This window comes from Leuresthes tenuis, unplaced genomic scaffold (assembly GCF_036924035.1).
Source record: "Leuresthes tenuis unplaced genomic scaffold, fLeuTen1.0.hap1 SCAF_10, whole genome shotgun sequence".
Classification (NCBI taxonomy): domain Eukaryota; kingdom Metazoa; phylum Chordata; class Actinopteri; order Atheriniformes; family Atherinopsidae; genus Leuresthes; species Leuresthes tenuis.
The window spans coordinates 17,605,761-17,629,762 of record NW_027325364.1 but is presented as its reverse complement, the minus strand read 5'-3'; the positions used below and the strand labels follow the sequence as shown (position 1 = coordinate 17,629,762).

General features: G+C 43.4%; 1 protein-coding gene across 4 annotated transcripts in view; it reads right to left on the bottom strand.

Annotated features, from left to right (window-relative positions):
* hivep3b (HIVEP zinc finger 3b) overlaps positions 1-24,002 on the bottom strand; it is a 41,928-nt gene that overhangs the window by 4,861 nt on the left and 13,065 nt on the right. For 2 of the 4 annotated variants that reach the window (XM_072394545.1, XM_072394548.1), the window contains exons 2-5: positions 5,626-7,968; positions 5,083-5,372; positions 2,926-4,929; positions 2,515-2,660 (exon numbers count right to left, since the gene is read on the bottom strand). In XM_072394545.1, the coding sequence (XP_072250646.1) occupies positions 2,515-2,660; positions 2,926-4,929; positions 5,083-5,372; positions 5,626-7,618 (4,433 nt within the window). In that variant the 5' untranslated portion in view covers positions 7,619-7,968. Of the gene's footprint in view, positions 1-2,514; positions 2,661-2,925; positions 4,930-5,082; positions 5,373-5,625; positions 7,969-10,634; positions 11,015-13,838; positions 13,885-24,002 lie in introns of those variants that run through there. The other 2 variants (XM_072394546.1, XM_072394547.1) reach the window with 2 other exon arrangements.

Below are 24,002 nucleotides of genomic sequence, written 5' to 3'. Positions count from 1 at the left end.
CTGTTATGAGTGACTACATTACACAGTCATTTAACCCAATGTCATAATGAAAATATTGATCAGAGCATCAAAATGCACACAAGATGCACACGCATAAGAAATGGGGAAACAAGGCTTTCTTTATGGAGGCGGGTTGGGGAAGCCCCACCAAAAGCCCAGCGGCACTGACTCCCTTGGCCGTACCCTCCACTACACCCTAGGAGCACAAAGAATACCAGCTATTCTGCTGCGATCGGGTGGCCCTGCCAACAACAGCAGCAGCTAAAGAGAGGGAAGGGAAGCCTGGCTATGGCCAACAACCCAAAATAGACACTACAAAAAAAAAAAAAATCAAGCAACACATTTAGGTTTAGTCTATAAAAACATTGTTTATGCACAATCTTCTTGTTTACCCGCAGACTATTTGCAGACACAGTGGACCGCAGATGTTTTATATCAGAATAAATTGTCCTCTATGAAAAACTCCAGCTCTCCTCTCACTGCTCATGAAGAGATGCTGAATCCATTCTGAGTTGTAAACACCCAGTGTGTGCTGACTGTGTTTAATTACAGGATATGCACCACTTCTACAATGCTCCCTGTTGTATGACAGAAGTAGCAGAACCAAATCAAAACAAATTGTTACACAACTGCAAAAACGTCTCAACTGTGACATTATGCTGTATTCGTTTGGGAACTGGCTACTGTTTAACTGGCAAGTATTGCTTGTCACTGCTAAAAATATCCACCCACATCTCAGAAAAAAAGAAGACTGTCGCACTTCACTTATTGAGCTTTAAATCAGCAGCAAGTCTCTGGTAGATTCAGCTGACAATTTAGAGATAGTTTGCTGGAAAGGATAACCCCTCAAACTAGAGAGCGACTGGCTGATAAACTTGATTATTTTATTGAATCTCCACATAGAACCACTGAATCACAATATTAGGCATTACTACTCATATGGCCAGATATGGCCCCCAGACTGATCACCAGTGTGGTTAAAATGTTAGGACAAACCTGCACTGTTAGCTGTTATAACCATGGAAATCAAACTGCATGTTGTCACAGAATCCAGAAGGAGACAGTCCAGCTTGTGCTCACTGACAGAAACCACAGCTGATGTTTTACAGACTTGCCACAAAAAAAGAAAAGCAGACTGTGGATGACTTTAACTTTAACTCTAGAGATACTTTACCAAAGGAATCTCTGACACTGCATGGAAACTCGCAAGTCACTGCAACACAAACAAAGTTGATGCATATTCATTGAAGAGTGCTCTAGAGTTGCACATAAACATAAATTCAAAGTTTCGAGTGGAGGAAGATATGGATAAGGAGTGCTAACAGAGTCAGGGAGCAAACATTCTACTGCGTTGAAGAGTGAGTAGCTGTGTAGCAGCTTTTTTGGATGCATGTAGACAATGCAGAAGGACATCAAGGGATAATACACAGGCAGAGAGAAAAGACTCAGAGGAGGTTGGGAGAGAAAATGCTCGGTGTAAGTGAAAGTGGAAGAGCTGCCAGAGTGAAACAGGCTGCTTGAGCAGAGGGAGAAGGGTGGTACAATAGGGACAGAGAAGAGGAAGACAGAAGAAAGCTGTGGGCTGTTTATGGATGAAAATGCACTTCCTGAATGTGTTTAATGTGTGGCTGAAAATGATAAAGACTAGTAATTAGTGCCTTATCTACTGTTAAGCAGAGAACTGCTCCACTCTCAATCTGCTGTACACTCAAACACAAAACACTGGCCTTAATGTGGAAGTGTTGACACACGTACAAGCAAATAAACAACCCTGAAATGCCATATTATTTATCTAATGCCTTTCTAAAATATGCTTTGTGTCAACAAAAACGAATACTGGAAGCTCCTAAATGTATACCGGAACATTTCACACCTCTCAACTACTCTAGCACTTCCATATCTTTTTTTTTTCATTCTTATCTGTTTCTAAGATTGCTTCAGTGTGAAGAGATCTGTATATATTCAGCTGCTGGAGAAACGTTTAGGTCTAAACACAGTGAACCGGAGGAAAGCGGATGGGCTGCACTGGAAAGGATCTCTGAGACATTTATGAAAGGCACTTAAGACAAATACACAGTAACACTGCACACAAAAAAAACAACAGCCATGTCTGTGTTATTGCTTGCAGATCAGTTCATACTGTGTCTCTGTGTTTTCACAGTAAGTTACAGTAACCATAAAAAGATATTAATGAGTTTCGCAAAGTGAATTCGAAGGCAATCTATTCTCCTACACGCACACACAGACACACTGCCATCTCCTCAAATTAACACATCTTAAACACACATTCTTGCCAGCAGTGAGAGGAAAAATCTTGGCTGCAGGTACAAATGAAATCCCTGTGGGCCCCACTGCCTCCCATCTGCTACTCTAATTCTCTGTGCACTCTTGTCAGCTCTCCATAGTTGTTGTGCTGCTGTCATCAGGCAAAGGAACTTGTGTAATCAGGCACTGTCATAACTCAAAAACACTGAATAAAAAGACCAAACAGTCACAGGCTCTCGCAGCTCTTACCCTCCTTCAAAGATGCGAACCCGGGAGGGCTCGCCCTGTTTGGAGGTGGAAGGCCCTTCCTCTTCTCTCATCTCTTTATTTTCCTCCTTTTCATGTTTCTGCTGATCCTTTACCTCGGTGAGGGTGCTGGGTGGCGTGGCATGTACCTACACTCAAGACAAATAATGGAAAAAAAAAAAAACTCAAAATAAAATCCTTATCATTTTAATATTTAAGGTACTCTACTGCTCTAGAACTGTATTTCTGTAGCATTCCCCTCCAGAATAAGTGAATGTGCTGTGCTTGTATGTATTAAGGGAGCCCAGAGACACTCCTTTACTTGTTGAAATTTTTATGACCTGACTGACTCCGATATGTAAAAAGGCCATTGGCAAAATCTACAGATTTATGATATACTGTGTTTATATTTACCTCTGAAACATTTGGTGTCCTGCTGCTTGCAGAGGCCAGCTTTCCTCGAGCTGGTGTCGGGGCAGTGGCCATGGTGTATGTCTCAGAGCTGTGCTTCTGTTTAGAGCACAGCAGAGACATGGCCACCTTAGTGCTGAGGCCTGGCAGGTTGGGGTTGTGAGCACTGATGCTCCATGTAGAATAAACTGAGGTATGAGGGTCCCTTTGGGCAGATGGGTTGGGTTTGACATACTTCAGGTAGCACCAGTTGACAGAGGTGGAAGTGTGGAGGCTGGGGTATGATGGGGTGCTTGGTCTCTCAGCCCCCTCTTCCACAGTTGGCACCTTTTCCTTTTTTTGACCTGTCTTCTCAGTTGACTCCTTCTCTTCCCTCTTATCTTCCCTGTTATTTTTTCTTGGTACTTGGTCCTGTAAGTTCTCTAATTTCACAGTTGCCACTTCCACTCTATCCGGTTGTTTCTTTTCTCCTTCTTCCAGTTTGTCCCCTGTGGCTTTACTTTCTTCTTCTTGTATTACCTTTGGTTCTACATCCCCCTCATCTTCCGCCTTGTGTTGCTCCTCCTCCTCTTCTTCTTTTACCCTTTTTTGGTGTCGCTGGGCTTCTGTGCTAAGCTCAAGACTAGCTGCAGGTGAAAGCATGCGTTTGCTTCCTCCAGCCCCCAGCTGACCATATTCCTCCCCAGAACCTGAAGCTAGCTCCGTTGGCAGAGACAGCGGAAGGAGGGTTTTGATGTCTGTGGAGGGGACCTTTAGGTAGGTCCTTTGCAGCTTTTCCCGCTCCATCTGGCTCATGATTACCATAGTTGTACAAGAAGTTGGTTCCTGTGAGCGAGTGGAAGCTAAAATTTGGGAGAGGGTAGTATACATAGCACTAGCAAAGGTAGGTCTATGAGTTTGGTGGCGCACTGGCACCACAAGGGACACTACTGGTGCGAGCTGTGCCAGACATGTGGCTATGACCGGCCTGGGGTGGTGGTAGGAGATTGTCACAATGGACTGATGAGTAAGGGGTGAGGGTCTGCTCTCTATAGTTGATGGCGAAGAACCATGTGTGGTAAGTCTTGGGGGAACAGGCAGGTACAGAGTCTGGCTTGATCTAGTCCTGGAGGGAAATGTGAGAGGAACTAGAGGAGGAAGCTGATGCAGAGGTATTCTCAACCGTTCTGCCATGGGGATCTGTGCTGGGTGTATCTGTATAGGTGGAGATGCTGTGTGCGAATGTAAGAATGCTCTGTGGATAACTTGGTTGGACAGTACTTCAGATATGGCTGAGGTGATTGGGAGTAGCTGTGATAGTGATCCTGGGGGGAATGTATGCTGTCCTCTAGGCTGAAAAGGGAGCAGATCCTGAGAGGATGAAAAGATTTGTGGCGGTAACAGCTGCAAGGCTTTTCCTCTAGCTTCCAGGCTAAACCGGGAGCTTACATCAGTTGAATAGAGAGAAGGATGGTTAGAGAAGGAAGGACCAGGCTTGGGACTTTCTACCCTGGACAACTGACTAATGTTGCCCCCCATCTCCTGCTCAGGTTCACCTAAGGTGGCAGGTAAGGTGAGAAGACACTTCCTCCTTTCTTTCCAGGAGGAAGTGGACTGCTGAGGGGACAGGGATCCATAGTCGAAGGACTTACTTCTGGTCTCTGAGGTCTGTTCTGTTTGTTGTGGGCTAGCAGGGGCCTGCTCTGAGGCAGAGCGCCTCATCTCCTTGTGGCTTTGTTGGTGAGAAGCAGATGGCACCATTAACATCTGGGAGCTTTGGCTGCTGGAGGCCCAGACCGCTGACTCTGATCGTGCTGTGTCCTCAAAAGAAGCAGAATGGCTTGAGATGTTGCTTTCTTGACTGGGGCTGCGAGGCAGAGACAAAGACTCAAAGCTAGATTCTCCAGAGGACTGGGCAGCTTCTGCCAAGCGGAGTCTTTTCTTCTTCGGTGGAAGCTTCTCTGCAGGAAGCTGAGCAAGAGTCTGGCTACGCTGTGGCCAGTGGAACTCCTCTACTTTCTCTGCCTCCTAAGACAGATAGAGAAATTATTAACTTTGACTTGTGTAAAATGAGGGACACTGAATGCTCATATTTTACAACATTCTTGAGTAGAAGAAGTGTAATTATATCAAATTCTAATAAATGAAAGAAAAGAAAAGGTCATTTAAAGGATTATGTACCTTGGATGAAGATCCTGTCACTGAGGGTGTCACAGATGGCATGTCAGCATCAAGCTCCAAAGTAACAAGGATCTCCGGCACTTGGATGTTTGGCTGGCGGATGAGGCGCGATGTGGAGGGGGATGGTTTTGGCTCAGGTTGTTGTGATTGCTGATGCTCTCTGAGGTCTGGTTCCTGGCTTTCCATAGATATACTCTCCTGTTTCTCAAAAGAGCTAGTGTGTTGGATGACAGACACACCCTTCCTGTCTTGCTGCTGCTGTTGGTTTGGCTCAGTCTGTAAGGTAACACCTACAGAAAAACATGAGAAAAAAACATGTCATATTGCTACAAACCTTTTGAATAACAACATTTGGCTGTTTCTCATTTTAAACGGAGTATTATTATTCCACAATATTTTCATTTCTGTTCTTTAAGGCCCTTTTATCATCAGGTATTAGATGTGTTGAGTTACCTGACAATAAAAAGTGTCTTAAAGAAAAGGAATGTGTTGCGTACAAAGATAACCGAATTTATTTATTACCATAGGGATACATAAACAAACCTGAGAGGGCCTGGCTGTGCTCTGGTCTGCTTGGCATTGAAATAAGGCCTGCAGAGCTGCCTGACATGGGTACAGATCCAGGGCTGGGGGGATCCTCCTCCAGACTCTCCTCTTTTCTCCTCTTCCTGACAGCCATTGCCAGTGCACGGAACTTATAGTGCATCATCAGGGGGCGATCCTCCCTGAATGTCTTACTTACACCCCCAGCTTCTTTCTCCGGTCCTGGGCAGATGCCTTTGTGAGCCTCATAGCCTTCACTGTGTTGGAAACTGGCCCCACATGCTCCACATTCAAACAAGCCAGGACTTTTTTGATGTTGATGTTGTTGTGGCTGCTTGGCTGATTCAGTGCCTCTGGCTGAGGAGGACATGGAGGTGGGACTGGCCTCCTCTAACATTAACTCAGCACCCAAGGGAACCTCTATGGCAGGCTGGCGTTTGAGCATGCGTTGGGCCCCCCTCATTTCTGCCACCACTGCTTGCTGCTCATCAAATGACTGGCAAAGGCGGTAACCTCTGGGAGACATGGTGCCAGAGGTGCAGGGCTCTGCTTGGCTGGTAGCGGATGGCATTGAGTGGCTTCTAAGAAGAGGCACTGCTGACTGCTCCTGTACACCTGGTGGATCTGCCTCTGGGTTTTGGAGATGCCTCAAACCACTGGGGCCTGCTGCCTCTCCTTTGGGATCGAATGTGTAAGGATCTTTAGGAGTGATGAATTTGGGTGACTCCATGCTGCTCTTCCTGGACAGGGAGGAGCGTCGGGGCTTAACGCTGTCAATCTCACTGGTGTCCACCACAGCTTCATTGATAGTGATGAGCTTGGTAATGTGTTCTATTACTTGGGTTTTGGGCACAGCGAAGGAAATGCTTTTCTCTTCAGATCCTGAGGATGAGGAATGTGAAGAATGAGGCTGCTGCTGGTGGGGACTGCGTTGCTGCCCCCCAAGCCGTCCATACTTCCCAAGAATAATTTCTGCATAGGTTTTGGCACTGGAACTAGGGGGGCTTACTTGGGACAGGTCAGTACTGCCAGATCCAGAGAAGTATCCAGACTCTGTGCTGCCTTTACTACCAGGGCCAAGGGAAGAAGATGAAGTGGAGAGGGAGGAAGGAGGGTCATCTGGAGAAGCCATGGGGCCACGTTTCCTTTCACTAAGCCTCAGCGCCAGTCTTTGCTTGACAGCTTGAGAGTCCTCAGGTCTCTGGCTCTCTTCTGAGCTTCCCAGATGCTCCTTACCACCTTTCTTTTGCTGTTTGAGCATCTCCTTAGAGGAGGATTTTTTATGTTGGCCTGTTTCTTCTTCAGACTCTGTGCTTTCTCCCTCTGTGTGCTCCTCAGGGTCTTCTCCAACACCACTACCCTCTGGTCCACTTAAACTTGGCTCATCACGAGTGGACGCCAGACCTGCTTTAATGCGATGGGCATGGGACTTGCGGTGCTTGTACAGATTGCTCTTGGTCTTAAAAGAAAAGCCACAAGGGGCACAAGGGTAGGGTCTTTCTCCCGTATGGGAGCGTATGTGTTTCTGAAGTACGCTTGGTTTGGCACATGGACGTCCACAATAAGTGCACACATATTTCCCTGGTTTTTGTGGTTTCTTCTCCCCCTTTCTGGGTGAGCTGAAACCTTCTTGGACCTCTTGACTTGAGTGAGATGGCACTCCATGACCAGACTCACCCTGGGTGGAGGAAGTAGAGGGGAGGGATGAGGTCGAAGAGGAAGCTATAGAGAAGAAGCTGCCTCCCGAAGGACCTGTGGTGTCTGAATGCTGCCATGCCACTGCTTGCTGCTGCTGTAAACGAAGCAGGTCAGTACGTTTGGGTTGGCGATTTTGAAGGCGACCCAAGGCTCTGTGTACAGGGCGGGGATTAGGAGGCTGCTGGGGCTGCTGAGATAGACAAGATCCCAATGAAGATTCAGCTGTCACAGGCTGCTGCTGCTCTTGCCTTCCAGAGCGCTCCCCATCAGCCGGATGGCTGGGCTCAGCCTCCATAGAGTGGGGGGAGACCTCACAGACACGTAACGAAGGGCTCTCTGAGCCTCATTGGTCCAACCGCATGGCAGCAGAGAGGTCAGACGCAGGGGAACGTCGACAGACTGAACTGTAAATCAAAATGGAGGACCTTTTTTAGTATTGTCCAAGAGTTATTGAAGAGGACCAAATGAGGCATCATTAAAAGGTGCCCTGGAGCAGCATGGATGCAGGTAAACATAGATGCTCTCTCTGTGCAAAGCAGCTCTCCTTCTGTCTCGCCTGAGCCATTCTAACAGTCCTCCCAAGGTCTTCTCTGCATATCTTTTGTTGGTTCTCAAGAGTGCCAGCTGTTCAGCTTCTGAATGAGTCTAAATGAACACAAAAACACAAAAAGTACAGTCACAAAAGAGAAAACCTATCAATATTGCACATGTTCTTAATGCTCTGAAAAAGGTTTATTCACAAAAAGCTATGGTTGAATGCTGTTAAAATTACCATTCCGAGCTTTAACTTTTTGCTCTTCGATTTGTTCTAAAACCATGCTATTTCTACACAAAAGCAACAAAACAAAGAGTGATGAGAAAGAAAACTCATTCTCTGCACAGACCTCAGCCAGCCAGACCTCATTTGAACATGCTGGGGAAAAGAAAGCTGCCCTTACACCTTAGCCAGGTTCTTCAAAGCTCTTTACAATGTGTTTCTCACTCATCCATGTACACTAACACTAATATGACACTTCTCCATTATAATGCCTGGCCCAGCACATTTAGCTTTGATTACAACCTGTGTTTGCCATGTTTACCAAGATCTTGTATTGTTGATAAAAGAGTGACATAAACTCTTCTCCCCTATATCCACAAGATTCTCAATGGGGTTAAAGTCTGGATTCTGTGGAGGTCAATCCATGTGTGAAAATGATGTCTCTTGCTCCCTGAACAACTATTTTAAAATTTGAGTCGAATTAATAGCATTGTCATCTTGGAATATGTTTGGCCAAATCAAGGAAGAAGAAATTTGTTGATGGAAAAACCTGGTCATTCAATATATTCAGGTAGCCAGCTGACCAGCTGGCACATAGCTGAACCTTCACCTGACCAACTGAACAACTTGGACTCCTCAGACCACATGACCTTTTCCTACTGCTCAAAAGTCCAACTTCTATGCTCCCAAGCAAATTTTTCCTATGATAAGCAACAACAATCTGTGTTTTTCTTTAGCCTACACAGCTTTATAATCCCAGTACCTTGGGTTGTCTCTGTAATGTGTGTGTGGAAATACTCTTACTTTTGCTGTCAAACATTGCCATGCGTTTTATTACAGATTTTCTTTTCTTTCTGATTTTCTTTAGTTGTTTTATTTGCTCGATGCAGAAAAATCATTTGACCCATCTGAAACAGAATTTTCCTTTTCCACAACCACAGGATGCGTCTTCTGATATGGTTATTTAAGGATTAAGAAGCTACTCACAGCATCAGTTAAGGTTAAATAACTTGCCATCTGAAACATAGTAATCATTGCACTACTTCTCCAGTTGGAGGCCTATTTGCTTGGTTAAACCTCCATCCTTTCTGGTTTGGCGGACGACAACTGCTGAGCCACGGACGCCTCAAATCAGCACAAGGCTAGACTTAAAAGTGTCTAGTTGACAAACTCTATTAGAAATTGCCAACAGGAATCATATTCTGTCAAATCGGTCTACATTTCTTTGTGTATCACTGAGAGGAGTCCGTATTGTTTTAAGAACCTTTGCAAAGTAAACGCATTAGCAACACGGTCTTACCCTAATCAGTTCTTGCAGCTCTTATATGCTTCACGAGACAAAATATTGTCAATCTAAAAATGCACAGATATTAGACTAGACTACTGAAACATTAAAAAAAAAAAGGCACAATGACCTGATAACATGGAAAGTGAAACTTAAGTTACCTGATGCAAACATTTCACAAAAATTAAAAAAAATTTAAAATCTTCTTGGAAAAAAAAGGCACTGGTTTACTCAGCGGGAATCAGAGCAGCTAAGGGCCAGCCAGGCAACATCCACAGCACGGGCACCAACACACGAGGCCCTCATATCAGGGCGAAGAGTCAAAACAAATGTTGGCCCATGCTTATCTGATCTGGCAGTGAAGCTGAGGGGGGGTAAATGGTGTGGGCTGATTTCTAGTATCACAGCAGCTGTGTTTCAGCCTACGCTTCTCATACTATACTGCCACCAGGGTGCAAATTTTACGAGGAGCCAAGACAAGAATCCAAGTCTGTCGTGGCAGGATCCTGTGAAACCTTTTATCAAGATTGATATATTGTAATATTTCCCACTTACACACTACTAGAAAGCTGTGTTTATGAGGAGCCAAAAATAGCTTATCACGAAGACTTAGAGATGAGGCAACAATGAAATCTCATCCTTTATCAAGATGTATGTGCTGTAATAATTCCTGCCTACTACAAAGCATGCACTCAGTCTCAACTCGAGACATGGAATTCTTGTACTGCAGCCAATCGTAGCACATTCTGGGAAAGGACTGAGCCAATCATAACATTTTCAGGGAGCAGCCCTGCCAGACTGCTGACAGCCCCAGCACTGGCTTATCCAGAGTATCATTCACTATCTGAGACATTGACACTTTATTGCAAGTCACTAACTCCGTCAGGCTCTAGAAATGTGTGCTAAGTTAAGGAGGACGCCATGTGTGTTCCCTTCACAGCTGCTGATCCTTGCAATGGTGTAGCATTGATGAAGAGCAAGTGCAGACATGAAAAAAACATACAGATTTTCCATAATATACTATATAAGATACAAGATATACATAAGAAGGAGTTATAAAACCTAGGGGGAAAAGAAATGGCTTATCCAGTGGCTAAATAATCGGACCCAACAGAAAAATATAGCTTACGGTGCCAGGGGAGGCAATGCAGTAATGACAACTTTTTATAATGAGCAACACTTTGACTCTCTCCATATGTCTGAAAATACCCAGCGCAGTCAGCCTTCATTAGAGCCAGTTTACAGAGGAATAAAAAGGAAAAGAATCACCTTTCCTCTTGGAAACAACTTCACAGATTCTTGGATCTGTCTCCACATTTCCCCACATCTGCAGCGGTCCAATCATTTGTCCAGTTTGTGTTTCTCTGAGCAGACCAGCGCTTTGATTCCAGCAGACTTTCAGCATAGACACTCAGCAATTACGCAGCGTAAAAAACCAAAACAACACAATTAAAATCCAATTCTCTGTATTCATTTTCCTGTCCTGCATGTTTTGGTGGCAGCTAGAGTTTTTTTTTTCTGTCTTGAGATGTTGAGTCAGAGACACATTGTTCTCCAGGGCAGCAAAAGTTAGGTCGTATGAAACGGTCTTTGCAAATCTTGACTGAAGGGTGTTATTAACTACATACAAAGATTTAACAAAAATTGTAGATAAAACATAAGAATAAAGAGTAAAGGAAAAAAAATGTAATAAGAGCAGCAACCCAGTGGGTGAAGATGGGAAAAAGCACGAGGGACTGAAAAAGAAGAAAAGGACTGAGCAGGATGGGAAACACAAAGGCCAGGACAAATCGCTTTCCTACACATCAACTGTATTGAATGTCTTTGTTCATGCAGTTGGTTATCAGAGTTTAAGTTTAATGATCTCAAGGATAGCTGTTAATGCAGCCCTTAAACAGGGCAATTAGAAGGTTTTTAAGGTTTGAGAAGAACGCTGCTTACATTATTCATTGCAGTCTAGACTGCCAGGTCTGAGTGAGGAAACACACAGTCAGAGCTGTGCCAGGAAGATGAGGGAAAGGAATGCCAGAGTCAAGCCTACATTAAGCCAAAGCACGCACACCCTAAAGCACACATACAGCACACAGTGCTGCGCTTCCCAGACCAAAATGCACAGCAACCCCAAATCAACTCTGACGGATGTGACTAGCCAATCAGTTACACTGCCCTGAGGTGACCTAACCTGATGTCATAGAGGGATTTTCCTCATAATCATCATTTCACAGACATGACATAATCACAATGGAGTCTCTTACATATGATAACATTATTGAGTAGAGGTGAAAAATATATTGCAACTACAATTCTGATGAAACCGCAAGTTATGTGAAACAAGTCTTGTACTGTTAAGGGAAGGGCTGGAGCTGTCATTCTTTATTCTATCTATATTCTTAGGTGGGAGACACAAAGACGCTGATATGGCTGCTTTACAACCTTTACTTCTGTTGACTGACATTTTCAGAACAGAAGCAAACTGTGCATTCTGAACCATTTTATGCTAATCCACAGAAACAGAAACAGTCTTGCAGTGTATTCGGCGATTTGTTGCGCAAACTAGTTTCTTGTGTCTATGCCTAAAATGTAATAAATGACTCGTCAACAAAGATAAGAAGGCAGAATGAGTGAGGAAAGTGAACAGAGTGTGTGTACATGTGAGAGGGCCTTGTCAGCAGAAACAAGCTCTGATGCAGGTACCCAAGGGAGCCCTGACACACAGAGGAGCTCACACTCCGTCTCTTTCACACACACGTGCCGTCACGCACCGTCTCCTTCCATCATCTTTGCAACACCCGTTCAGTCCGGCCCTTCTGAAAGTGTAAATCTTATAGACAATAAGCTCGGCTCTGGCTCAATAAGTAGCACTTCAGCTATGCAGCAGTTTTACAGTTAAAACTTTGTTAGCGTCCACAGGAGAGTTTTGCCGGCAGAGGCTGTGCTCACTTCCTCATCAATACTCATGGATGGATTCATGCAGCAGCTGTTAATGAGGGATGATAAAAACAATAAATAAGTAAATAAAAACAGGGCTCAAGATGAAAACTAGTGTAAAAAAAAAAAAAAAAACTAGTGTCAGAACAACCCCTAACAAACAAGCACAAACAAACACACATCATTCTCTCTTACTGGCAGTAGCCTGGTGCATGTTCCCATGGAAACAATCCTACTCTGTGCAACGGCAGATGGAGAGGGAGCTGGAGGTCTAAATTTATCTCCCAGCATCCTCTCTGACTACAGACTCACACTGGCAGCAGGAAGTGAGGAGGGGAACTGCTTGGCCTCTGCATGTGTTGACAAGCTGGCATGACCCTTGACTTTGAAAATCCCTTTGAGTGGCGATTGGCTGATATCAAAGCAAACCATAGTCACGATGAAGCAATTCAACATTTGATACTGTACAGGCGGTTCTGCAGCCTTTCCAAACTGTAAAATGGAAAGTTAAATCGCGATCGCCCTCCTGCCACTACCACCTAAAAACAGAGCTGTCATTCAAACCCAGACCCCAAAATCCTAAACAGTCAGACAAATCAATGCCACAGGCAGTAAAAGAAAGAGAACGAAACACCACACGGAGAAGAAAACCTCAAAGGCTGAGACTCTCACTCAACCAGGGATATCACTGCTGTTGCTGTGTGCCGAGGAGGACGCCGTCTACAAAACAGCACATACCAGAGCCCTCAGCCACACTCTCTCAGCTCTGTGCGGGATGCACTGGGCTCACTGTGCCTCCGAGACAAGAGGGATTTCACAGGGCTCTGATAAGACTGGCAGTTCACAGCCGTCACAGCATTCATTTTGATTAACCACAAGCAGGTGAACTGCAGGTCAATATTAGCCATTAAATGAAACAGAAGGAAGCAGAGGTGGGTAATGCAAACACCAATTCAGAATGATCCTGACAGCTTTGCTGGCGGAATTAACTGTTATAACAAAATGGCTAGAACTTGGATTCAACTGCAGATTGCTCAGTACTCCGTCCTCCGTTTATCGAATTTTTTTGTGGTCAAGTTCACTGATGGAAATCACCTTTTTTTATGTCAGCATGCAGTTTGCAAGTTTAAGTTATAGGCCAGAATACATTTAGAAAGGAACTGAAGACAAGCTCTACTTTGAAAAAAATTCAACCTCTTTCTGACATGAATTCAAGCTGTGACTGTCAAACCTATTATCAAAATATCTGTACAGCTCAAGGACTCCTTCTGACATGCTAACAATCTCAGGTATACTTTCAAGCCAGTGAAAAAGACAAGCCCAAATCCTTAAACTCACAAATATGTTCAAATGGCTGCTAAAATACTAGAAAATAAAGAAGAAAAAAAACTTCCATAAATGCAATAATAAACCACTAAATGTCTACTCAATTCCAATCTATTCCAGCAGTTGCAGTTGGAAGACATATAGCTTAAAATAAGAGACGAAGACAGACTGAGAAAGGCAGAGAGTGAGTGGGGCGCAGAGAGTCAGAGTTTAGATTACCTGACAGAGCAGTCTGGTCTTCCCCCTCAGAGACGCTTCACAGGCACTGTGAGACAAGCAGGGAGAGCCAGAGAGTGAGAGCGGATATGACTGTTTGAGTGGGTGTGTTGCTGAGAGAGACGGAGAGAGAGGCAAAAAAAAACAAAAAAAAACAAAAAAAAAAAACCCGAAGTGATGGGGAAAGAGGGAGCGAGGAAGACACTGAATGAATGTTTCCCCTGTATAAATTTGAGGGAAGGAGGAAGATGTGGTAGCAAGAGGCAGCCACGACAGTCACTGTAGAATAAATCCCAGACAAATCACCTAATTTCTAAAATCAGTTATATCATCTCTTGCCATTTATACACATCCAAGACTGGTTAATCTGCTACTGTTACTTTAAATCGTGCACATTTACCAGCTATGGGACACTGCACACAGACAAGATTACAAACAGGTCTTGCATGGGGTTTTCCCATGCAACACACAACCCTGGAGGGACTTCCTTAAAATGATCACCTCCTTATCACAAAAGTTATCTTACTGTTGTGGCATGTGAGGGAAAACTCAGCAGCCCTCTTCCAAAGAGGCACACCATACGCCGACGAGAAAACATGTCTGCTTTACATATATTTTCCAGTTACAGCCAGAGTGCCACTGTGCTGCATCTGTAAACGTATTCCAGAGTGGCATCCATTCAAGCAAGCCCCCGCATTACGCAGGGCTCAGGCTGGGCCTATCAGCAGTGCAACGCGACGGAGAGGGAGAGAAACAGAAAGAGAAAGAGAGAATTGAGAATGAGCGGAGGTCCTGCTGTTCCATAGAGCTTTGCCTCACTGGCAGAGCGCAGGAAGTGTGAGTCACACACTCTAAAATAAACACGCTCACACAGCGACGAGCCGGTACTGAGAATGAGCGGATGGTTGGGCTACTGATCAGAAGGCAGGCAGAGGGAACATGGATCCATGCAGGCCAGCAACACGTGGTGGCCTGGTGGGACTCACAGCCAGAGGATGGGATGAGTCAGAAGGAAAAGATGATTCTTTGCTGCTCTAAATGTGCCCTTTATTTGTTCTTTTTTTTCCATTCTACTCTACTTGCTTCTTAACTCTCTCTCACTTCACATTTTTGCTTCTTTCACCTCTTTCTCCTGTGCTATTCTAGGATTATCCACGTATCTCCAAGCCTTTCTCCTCTGCTTTTTGTTTCTCTTGTTTTATTTGGTTCCAGTCAATAGGAGTGTTGTTCAGAACGTGGTGATTACCCCTGCCTCAGTGTGGCTGAAGGCTGACTGCTGTAGGGAAACTGTACTGGCCTGATGCTGGGCTACTCTCACAGGCTGCCGGCTTTGCTGGCCAAGGCACTGTATTGTGTCTGCCTGAATGTGCTCATTGTCACCCTACAGCGCACACCTTCTATACTGTACTTCCCTGTCAGGGACCTTCACCCATCCGTCATCCCTTTGTCCTCTGTTCCTCAGACTGAGGGGTTCTGAGGGGAAGGTGTTGGTGGGGGAGGGCAGAGGCCCGGGAACAAAACTGCCAGTGTGGCGATGATTGACAGAAAAGTTGCTCAGCATGGACGTAACGATTAGCAAGGCCAAGGACTGCGCAGCAGATACACAGGCTAGTTAGGAGTTAGACAAGGAGCTAGGATATGATAAGTTCAACAATACTGCAAACAACAACAGAGGAAAGAATAATTTTGACGACTGGAGTCAAAATGGGAAGTGCAACTGTTGTGAAGGTGTGAAAGAAAGTTTTCATTATGCTATAATAAACGGTAACCATATGCTACCCACTGGGCCAAAGCATGTCAGACTTACAGTATATGCAAAGCTGTTCTCATTTACAGTAAATGGAAACAAGGGTTCCCCTGTGGTATGGTCACATGACACAATTTTATATGCATTGCACACACCCTATACATCATAACGTAGAGACAAGCAACACCTAAAATGCAAACATCAAGCTTTATAAGAAACTTCATGCTGTTTTGGAGCGGCCACAGACTATAATTTAGACCAAATGAGTGGTTTGTGCATTTACAGACAACCATACAGATGAAATATTTTTGGACTTTCACCCCATAAACTGCAGACACTGGCAGTAAAGTGGGCAAATATGGGAGCATTCAGAGAGATTTTTTTCAGACATGTGGTCTTCCCGTAAACTGACCCATTCTGTCCATAAGACTGTGGTATTATGATAGAAATAAGATCCATTTAAAGCGGACGCCTACCTCTCACTGTTACTCTACCTGTTTGTATTTATCTGAAAACAGAAAGGGTACTGAGACAACTGGCTGAGGGGCAGTGTTGGTCCTTTAGGAAAGGGAAATATTGCCATTACTTGAGTAAATGTGCTTTAACTGTATCATCACTTTCCTCTCACCTCAAATCAAAACTTGTATGACAAAGAGTGAGGTTTAGCCTCAGCTGTTTTCTCTGATGAAAGACCATGACAAGTGAAACACCTGTGTAGTGTGGATCTATGAATATTACGTTTACATAACTTCTGGGGAAAAAAATAAATTATCGCATTAGTCTGATCAAAACTGAACTTTGACAATGCATGTCAGCTTGCTAGTGCAAGTTTTTATCATATAAAATCAAGCTTCTCAAAACCAGACTAAAACATTTAGATAACACAGTTTGGGATCAGAATTACTCCTGCATGTATACGCCCAGCTAGGCTCAAATGGGTCTTGGCGCTCACATGCACAGAAGTTCCATCTTTTTGTGTCTTTTTTTATTTAATTTTTTTTAAACAGTAAAGCACAAGTGTATGATAGTACAGCTAAAATCCCAACCAAGCTGATCTCATTCACCTATTTTTCATACCTAGGTTAATAACGCAATCCTCTGCCTGCGCATCTAAGCTGTTGAATATTAACATAAAACTAAAATTGCAAATCTAAATTTTAAATCTGAATAGCCAAGTAAACTACAATCCTCTTGTCTAAAGTTCAAAGCTGCTGTGAGAAAGTTTTGGACAGAGGGATTCAGAATAACCATTTGACCATCCAACAAGTACTTCCTCTGAGTTAACTGGTACCATCAGGACCTCATGAAATGTAATTTCAAACTAGGAGATTGTTGCACTTGACATAGACAAAAAAAGAAAGAAAAAAACATCTAAATCAATGCAATGGAGCCAGCTATTTATTTTCCCTTTATTCCTTTCATTCTTATCCCAGTAGAAAACCTGTTGCCAACATTATGCACTATTTGCCACAAGCTGTTCCAACCACAAGCTATTCCGTGATTGAGTAAGTCATACAAGAAGTGCATGATGTGGCCTCGAGCTGCTAAACAAAATTATGGTTTAAATCAATAAATATCTCATCAAAAAGTAAGACAGGGTAAAAACAAAGTAATAGGAGCCAAATTTCTACACAATTGGTTTTGACATGTCCCGTAGACACAAACTGGTTATCATTCAAAAGGACTGAGGTTAAACACTCAGACCGAGAGGTGCTTTAGGACAAACAAAAAAAGCAAGAGGTTGTAGAGATCAGTCTTCATAAGGCAACCAATAGCCCTAAAAGCCAATCAATGTACCCTCATGTAGATGTGATATCTGATCCCGTAAAACACAGAAGGACTGGCCACAATCTGTTTTACTCAGCACCTCAGTTTTTTTCTTTTAATTTGAGGGGATTGTTTTTTTCCTCTCTTTAAGTCTGTTATTCACACTTTCTCTGACACACAAAATGACACTATTCCCTTTTTAGGCTCAATTGTTGCCACACCACACACTCATTATCTTTTATTTTTCCATGGTGCTATGGTATTAATAAGAGCCACTGTCTATATATGTGGCAGTGTAAACTTTATACTATGAGGAGGGTTACCAGGAAATCGTGTCTCCAGGGCTGCTGTGGGTGGTGACTATGGAAAATAGCCTGGCCCTTGGTAAGTGATACCATTTATAGAGGTAATCTATCATTAGCAATTTGTGATGCTAATGTAAACCCAGCTATTATAGTTACATGTTATTACTTTACAGACAGTCTTTAGAAATAGATTTAAATTGTGCCTGAATGGTCAAACGGTCCTCTGACATGCAACATATTCAGTAAAGACAGCAGCGACAACCAAAGAGACTGAAGCAATAGGGAGGGAGTAACTGTAACAGAAGTAAAACATATGACAGAGTTGTGTGTCAAAGAGACTTGATCCGTCTTTGGACAGCTCCGTGAGTGGTTTGCAAATCAAATAAAAGAGTGACAAAGCAATAGTGGAGTTTTTGCGGAGGGTGTGCGGGGACAAATATAGAAAGAGGAACTGACATTTTCAAAAGCTGTCCTCCACATGCCCACAAGTTTCACTGATGCGTGGAAGTCAAGCTCACAGTTCATATTCTCCCACGCAGCTCACTGTGCCCATGGCTCACAGTCGGCTGTTTTGTATTTGCTCTCCGAGACGTGGTGCGAACAAAAGAATGGGTTTGCTGAAACCCTGCAATGAGATGGCGGCTAGTTAAACAGAGAGGGAACACATACACAGCTCTGCAGCAAGAACTATATGATGAAAGCACAAGACTAAATGAATGCTATAAATTTTGATCTTGTGGTAGGTTACTTCAGGATAGATCCAAAATTGAGTGCATTACAATGGAAACATGCTATTTTCTGTAGTCTTTTAAAGCATATAATTCAAAATCTGTGTGGTGATGGAGTCATCTTATGACAGCAAACATTTTTGTGCAGTTATTTTTGTTTTTTCTGAGTTTATCTATTTTTCTATGAAGTCACCCATGTGGATTCCTCCCCAGTGATGGGAAAGCCTGTGCTAGTTCCTCTTTTTGCAGCTGTTGTGCTGCATCCTGTGTGAAGCTGCAGCAGGTACACCCAAACCCTCCAGCTCTGTGCATGACCCGGCGCCATGCCTTATCTGCACATCTCAGTAACCTGCTACTATGTTGATCTGAGCCGTTGAGCTGGAGCTGCCGGTGCTTTCACTGCTGCCTGCACAAACACGGACACAAGGGAAGAGTCAACAGGTGGAAGCTCAGCCTGAGTGTGTTCAAACATGAGGACCAGGCCGCAGAACGCATCAACACAGCCTCCTCCCACCTTGGCAGAGGGGTAACCCTCTGATCAGGGAGTTTACTCAAAGCCAGTCCAGTCCAAGTAATTGCAAACCACAGTGACAAACAACTCCATTCAGCCGAGGCGTTCGTTTACAGTTTACTCTCTCCTCTCTGCTGCGAGACCCTGCTGGCCATTCTGTTTGGTGCCACACTGCATTAGAAGCCTGTCAACAGAGGCTCTCCTGGCACATCAACGCCTTGTCAGCGCTCTTCAAACTCAGTTCTTATATACAAACACCACGTGCTATAATCCGTCTGTTGATGTGTTTGTTTCTCTGAAAGCGAAGGTGTTTGTTAGTGAAAGTGTTTATAGAAAGAGGGACAGTGTGAGACAGAGAATAACAAGACACTGGAGAAAAACAGTGTGTGCACATGCGTTGAAGGGAGGCAGAGAAAAGAGACGCAGACAGAGGTGGCTCTTATTTGTGGTCATTTCATGTCTTCGGTATCAGCACATGGTTGCAACCTGTGATGGATCTACCCTTAGAGACCATCTGTTAAAAGGCTATTTGAATGGTGCAGCGAGTTCAGAAGAAGAATGCAGCACCAGAGTTGAATGAGGCAGTTCTTCAATCACACAAGACAACTGGGTCAAAAATAATTTGTGCCGTAATAAATCTGTGTGTGCTAAATCTGCAGAGAACTTGAAGTATAAACAGCACTGACGGTTGCTTACTGCATAGATATACTGTGGGTTTTTGAGTCTTTCTCAAAAAAAACTTAGGAGAGACTCACAAGAAAAATCTGGCTCTTGATTTTGGTTGTTCTGAAAGGTGTTGGCTCCTCACCTCAATGAACGTTAACGCTGCCAATATTTCAAATGAATGCATCTTTGAATGGTCTTGGTTCTGGTGGCATCACGTGTTATTTTCTTGATATCCTTGACTTGACTGACGAAATTTTCAGATATCTGCCTCGAACAGCATTTGAAAAACAAATGAGGTGATCCCGAAGCTTATTTATAAAATGTCTAAATATTCGGCATCTATGCATTGAATTCTGTAGAACTGCAAATACATTGTTGAGGAAAGCTAAAGCTTGAAGCCCTTTTTAAAAAAACAAACGAAAAAAAACCTTCACTAAAGGCTTAGTATTTGCAAGTAAGGACGGGTCGTGCCTCACCACTTTGTACCAAACTCAATCAAAGTATCATCGATGAATTTAGATAAATGTTTCTCATTGCAAAATGATAAACAACACTAGTCTTTCTTCATCTACGGTGCACAATATTCTAAAAATAGTCAAGGAGGATTTGAAGGACAGAAAACCGCTGTTGGAAGTTTCTGATCTTCGAGCACTCAGGTGTACCACCTATGAAACTGACATGCCACAATACAGTCATACTAGCTCAGGAGTACTTTGGAAAACCATTTTCACTGAACAGTCCACCACTGCATCCAGATATGTAAGCTCAAACTGTATTACTGAAGGAGGAAGTCATATATCAACACGGCACAGAAACACCGCTGAGTTCTCTGGGTATGAGCTCATCTCAGATGGACAAATAGATAGTGGAGACGTGTTCTGGGATTAGATGAGTCCACAAAAAACTGACGTCTGGTTCTATTTCCCAGAGACAAAAAAAGACCATCCAGGCTGTTATCAACGTAAGCTGCAAAAGCCAGCATCTGTAATGTTATGGGGGTGCATCAGTGTCAGTGGAGTGAATGACTTCCATACTACATGTTAAGGTATCGTTGCAGAGAGGTATACTGGAATTTTTTTATTTTAGCAGGGCAATGCCAGACCTCAACCTGCATGACTTCCAACAGCGAGGCTTCAGAGACACCGAGCCTGTGACTGATTGACCAGTCTGCACTCCAGATCTGTCTGCAATTGAAAATGTATGGACCATCATGAGCAGGAGAATCAGACAAGAATAAAAAACAAAAAAAACTGTTGATTGTTGAAGCTGAAATCTCGTAATAAGCAAGAACGGTCATATATTCCTGTTAGTAAAACTGCAATAATTATCCTGACGATGAGTATCTTTGGTTCCCAAATTATTAAAAAGTGTCATTAGAAGAAATGCTGATGTAAAGTTTTGTCATTTCTCAATACGAGCAAGTTCACACAAAGTCCAGAGGGACGAGGATGTCAACACAAGTGTCAATCCATGCATCCTGCTAAGTAACACAGTGTTAGTTACAAAACCAAACATATACTGTGCCCAGCTTCTAAACCACAACTACAGAGCAGCAGAGTTGCTGTAAGTGGAGATTTTCTATTGCACAACATCTTATTCAAATATTAAAATGATGGAAAACCCCAATGAGCCTGCGGTGTGACTAAAATATGCCCCGATCTACTGGAAACCAACTGGCCCACTTTGCACTGGCAGACGTGCAGAAATGTGTCAACGGCTGCTCTCATTGTTTCTGGGAGGTGCAGTCTAATATGGCCACAAGGGATGGCCACACTAAACTCTTGACTGTTTCCAGGGTATCACACCAAACCCATATCAGAGCGAACACACACTGCTTCTGACTGCAATAAGATCAGAGTCTACATCACCCCCTCATCACATGAATATTTTTCTCTCCATTGACCACCCAACATGTTCATGTTGCTCTTAAGAGTAATTGAGCCCAAAGGTCACATGATGACCCATGGTAAGTGAATTAGGGGTGCATTCCTCCAGCTGTCATCGCCTCAGAAAAATCTGGTTTTGGAGAAATCTGACTCCCAAAGGCCGACTCGCTATTCTCATCCATCCTCTACTACCATCCCACTCATCCTCAAGCCTGCATCCTCCTGCCTCTGAGACAGATCATTTGAATACAAAGCAGAGACAAAGATTTCCTTAAAATAGAGAGGCTGTTTGAAAAGAACACTGCAAGGACAGACCCAGCAGACAAAGAGAAAGAAAAAGAAGAACCGAAAGACAGAAGGATTATCAGGCTTAAAGAGAGCAACTGAGACACAGCATTGATGTAGGATAGGTGGCTGTATACATCGATTTCCTGTTAGTTCTTGCCTTGTTATGTGCAGCTGATTTGTCATCCAATACAGGCTGAAGCACTGTCTCTGAACATACCCTAAGCCAGGATTCGCTGGCTTCCACATATCGATATACACACAGTAGATCATTATGTGTGCTGCCTCTGTGAATGTTCCCATTGGTCATGTTTACTCAAAGAGCTTTCTGTCCTGCAGGGTCACTAGATAATCTAGCAAGCTCTCTCTTCAGATACATGATTTGCATACCACAGGACTTCAAATTGGGGAACAAAATTTCACATAATGAAGCATATAAGCCGTGACAGCTGACAAAGCTCCACATATCAGATTCCATTAGGTGACTTTGCTGTAAAATACCCCTCACCCATTCAAAAAAACTTCAACAAGTCAAGCATACATGGAGTCTGCTCACACCCAAATATCACCCATAGCAACGTCTTGTAAAAGTACCCTCCCGGCTGTCAAATCTTTTGTTTAAGAAGCAACATAGTTTAAACTGTGACTTGAGATTGAAACCAACGTACCAGTTACGTCAGCCATTATCTACTTCTTAAGAAACGCACATTGCAAGGAAAAATATCTTAATGGGGTTTCTCATGTGTCTCTGGGCTTGTCACTGCTGTATACCATTGTTTTCCAACTGAATGAGCCACCTGACAGTAATTCGACCTTGTTTCAGGAAAGGAAATGCATGAGTTGTGAAACAATGCTCAGCCTCTCACACTTAATTGTTTAAATGCAGTTAGTCAAAGCTGGACGTGAGGTATCAAATTCAAACAGGCAAACAAGGCATAAGGATCAGTGACGTTAACATGCTGGACCTCATTTGCTTTGTGTCCTCAGCTCTTTCCAGGCATGACTTATGTAACATTAATGGCTTCATCAATCTGTTAAAGCGTTGAGACATTGGTCACTTTTCTGCACAGCTCCATTCAAACAGAACTCTGAAAGTGACAGAGAGCGATGATGCACACGATATTTGCAACTCAAGCGTTATTGAACTGTAAGTGAAATGATGTTCTCACATCATGTAGTATCGCCATTACAGCTAATATTTGCTGCCAATCAAGCAGTGGTTATGTAAAGCACGTCAAGGAAGCAGCTGAAAATATCTCTTTTCCATATGTTTAACCTTATTGATGAGAATGTGTATATAACAGTAAAAGCGTAGGATTTTCCCTTTAAGCAAGGAAACCATCTCTCAAATCATCACTGTATGGGAAGCTGCACCACAACAAAAAACTAGTTAGTTTTTTTTCCAAAAAATGCATATCAAGCTGACAAGCATGTCACACCGTGTTAAACAAAATGCGAATGGATGGGACAAATAAATGATACTGATAAGCAATCAGTCAGAGAGCAGCTTCAAATGAAGCTCAGAATACTTTTAGACTGTTTTGTCCAGCTCTTTTAGCGCAAACAATAGAAAACAAAAGGATGAGGTGATCTCGCTACAGTTAACACATTAAGCAGAAAAGTTTGGACAGTGTTACTTATTCATCTAATAATGTGATCTTTTGGATTTCTCAAAACATCTGATCAGGAGTCAAATTTCACTGCTACCATGGGTGTCTGTCTGCAGCAGTTGAGATATGTGACTTGTGATTTGCTGATGGTGATATAGATATGTTACCAGGTCTAACCCAGAAAGGGTGCTTTCAGAAAATGCAAAGGAAAATCACCAGGATGCACACATGACCCAACATGTTCAAGTGCCACCAGATTAATGGAAAGTGGTGGATGTCTGTAAGGGGCTTAACGGAATGACAAAACATAGCAATTGAAATATACAAGCTTTTAACCGTACACATGAATATTTTTGGACAATCTGGGTGACCACACGTTTTTGATGAAGGCCAAAGCTTGCTGTAGATGAGAGGCAGCTATAGAGAGACAGCGCCATAAATAGCAACCAATTCCTTCAAGGTGCCGTGGACTCGGCCTTGACACAGGTGGTGCAGCGGTGGAGGGATGAAGCTGTGAAGCAGACAGACTGCGATGACAGTTGTGAGAAATGAAGAAAGGGTACCTTAAATTTTTCCAATGATGAAAGGGTGAAAGGACTGGATTCAGTGAGAGACAAATGTTAAGATGCTAACATGATCAGTTATTCAACATAGCTAATACA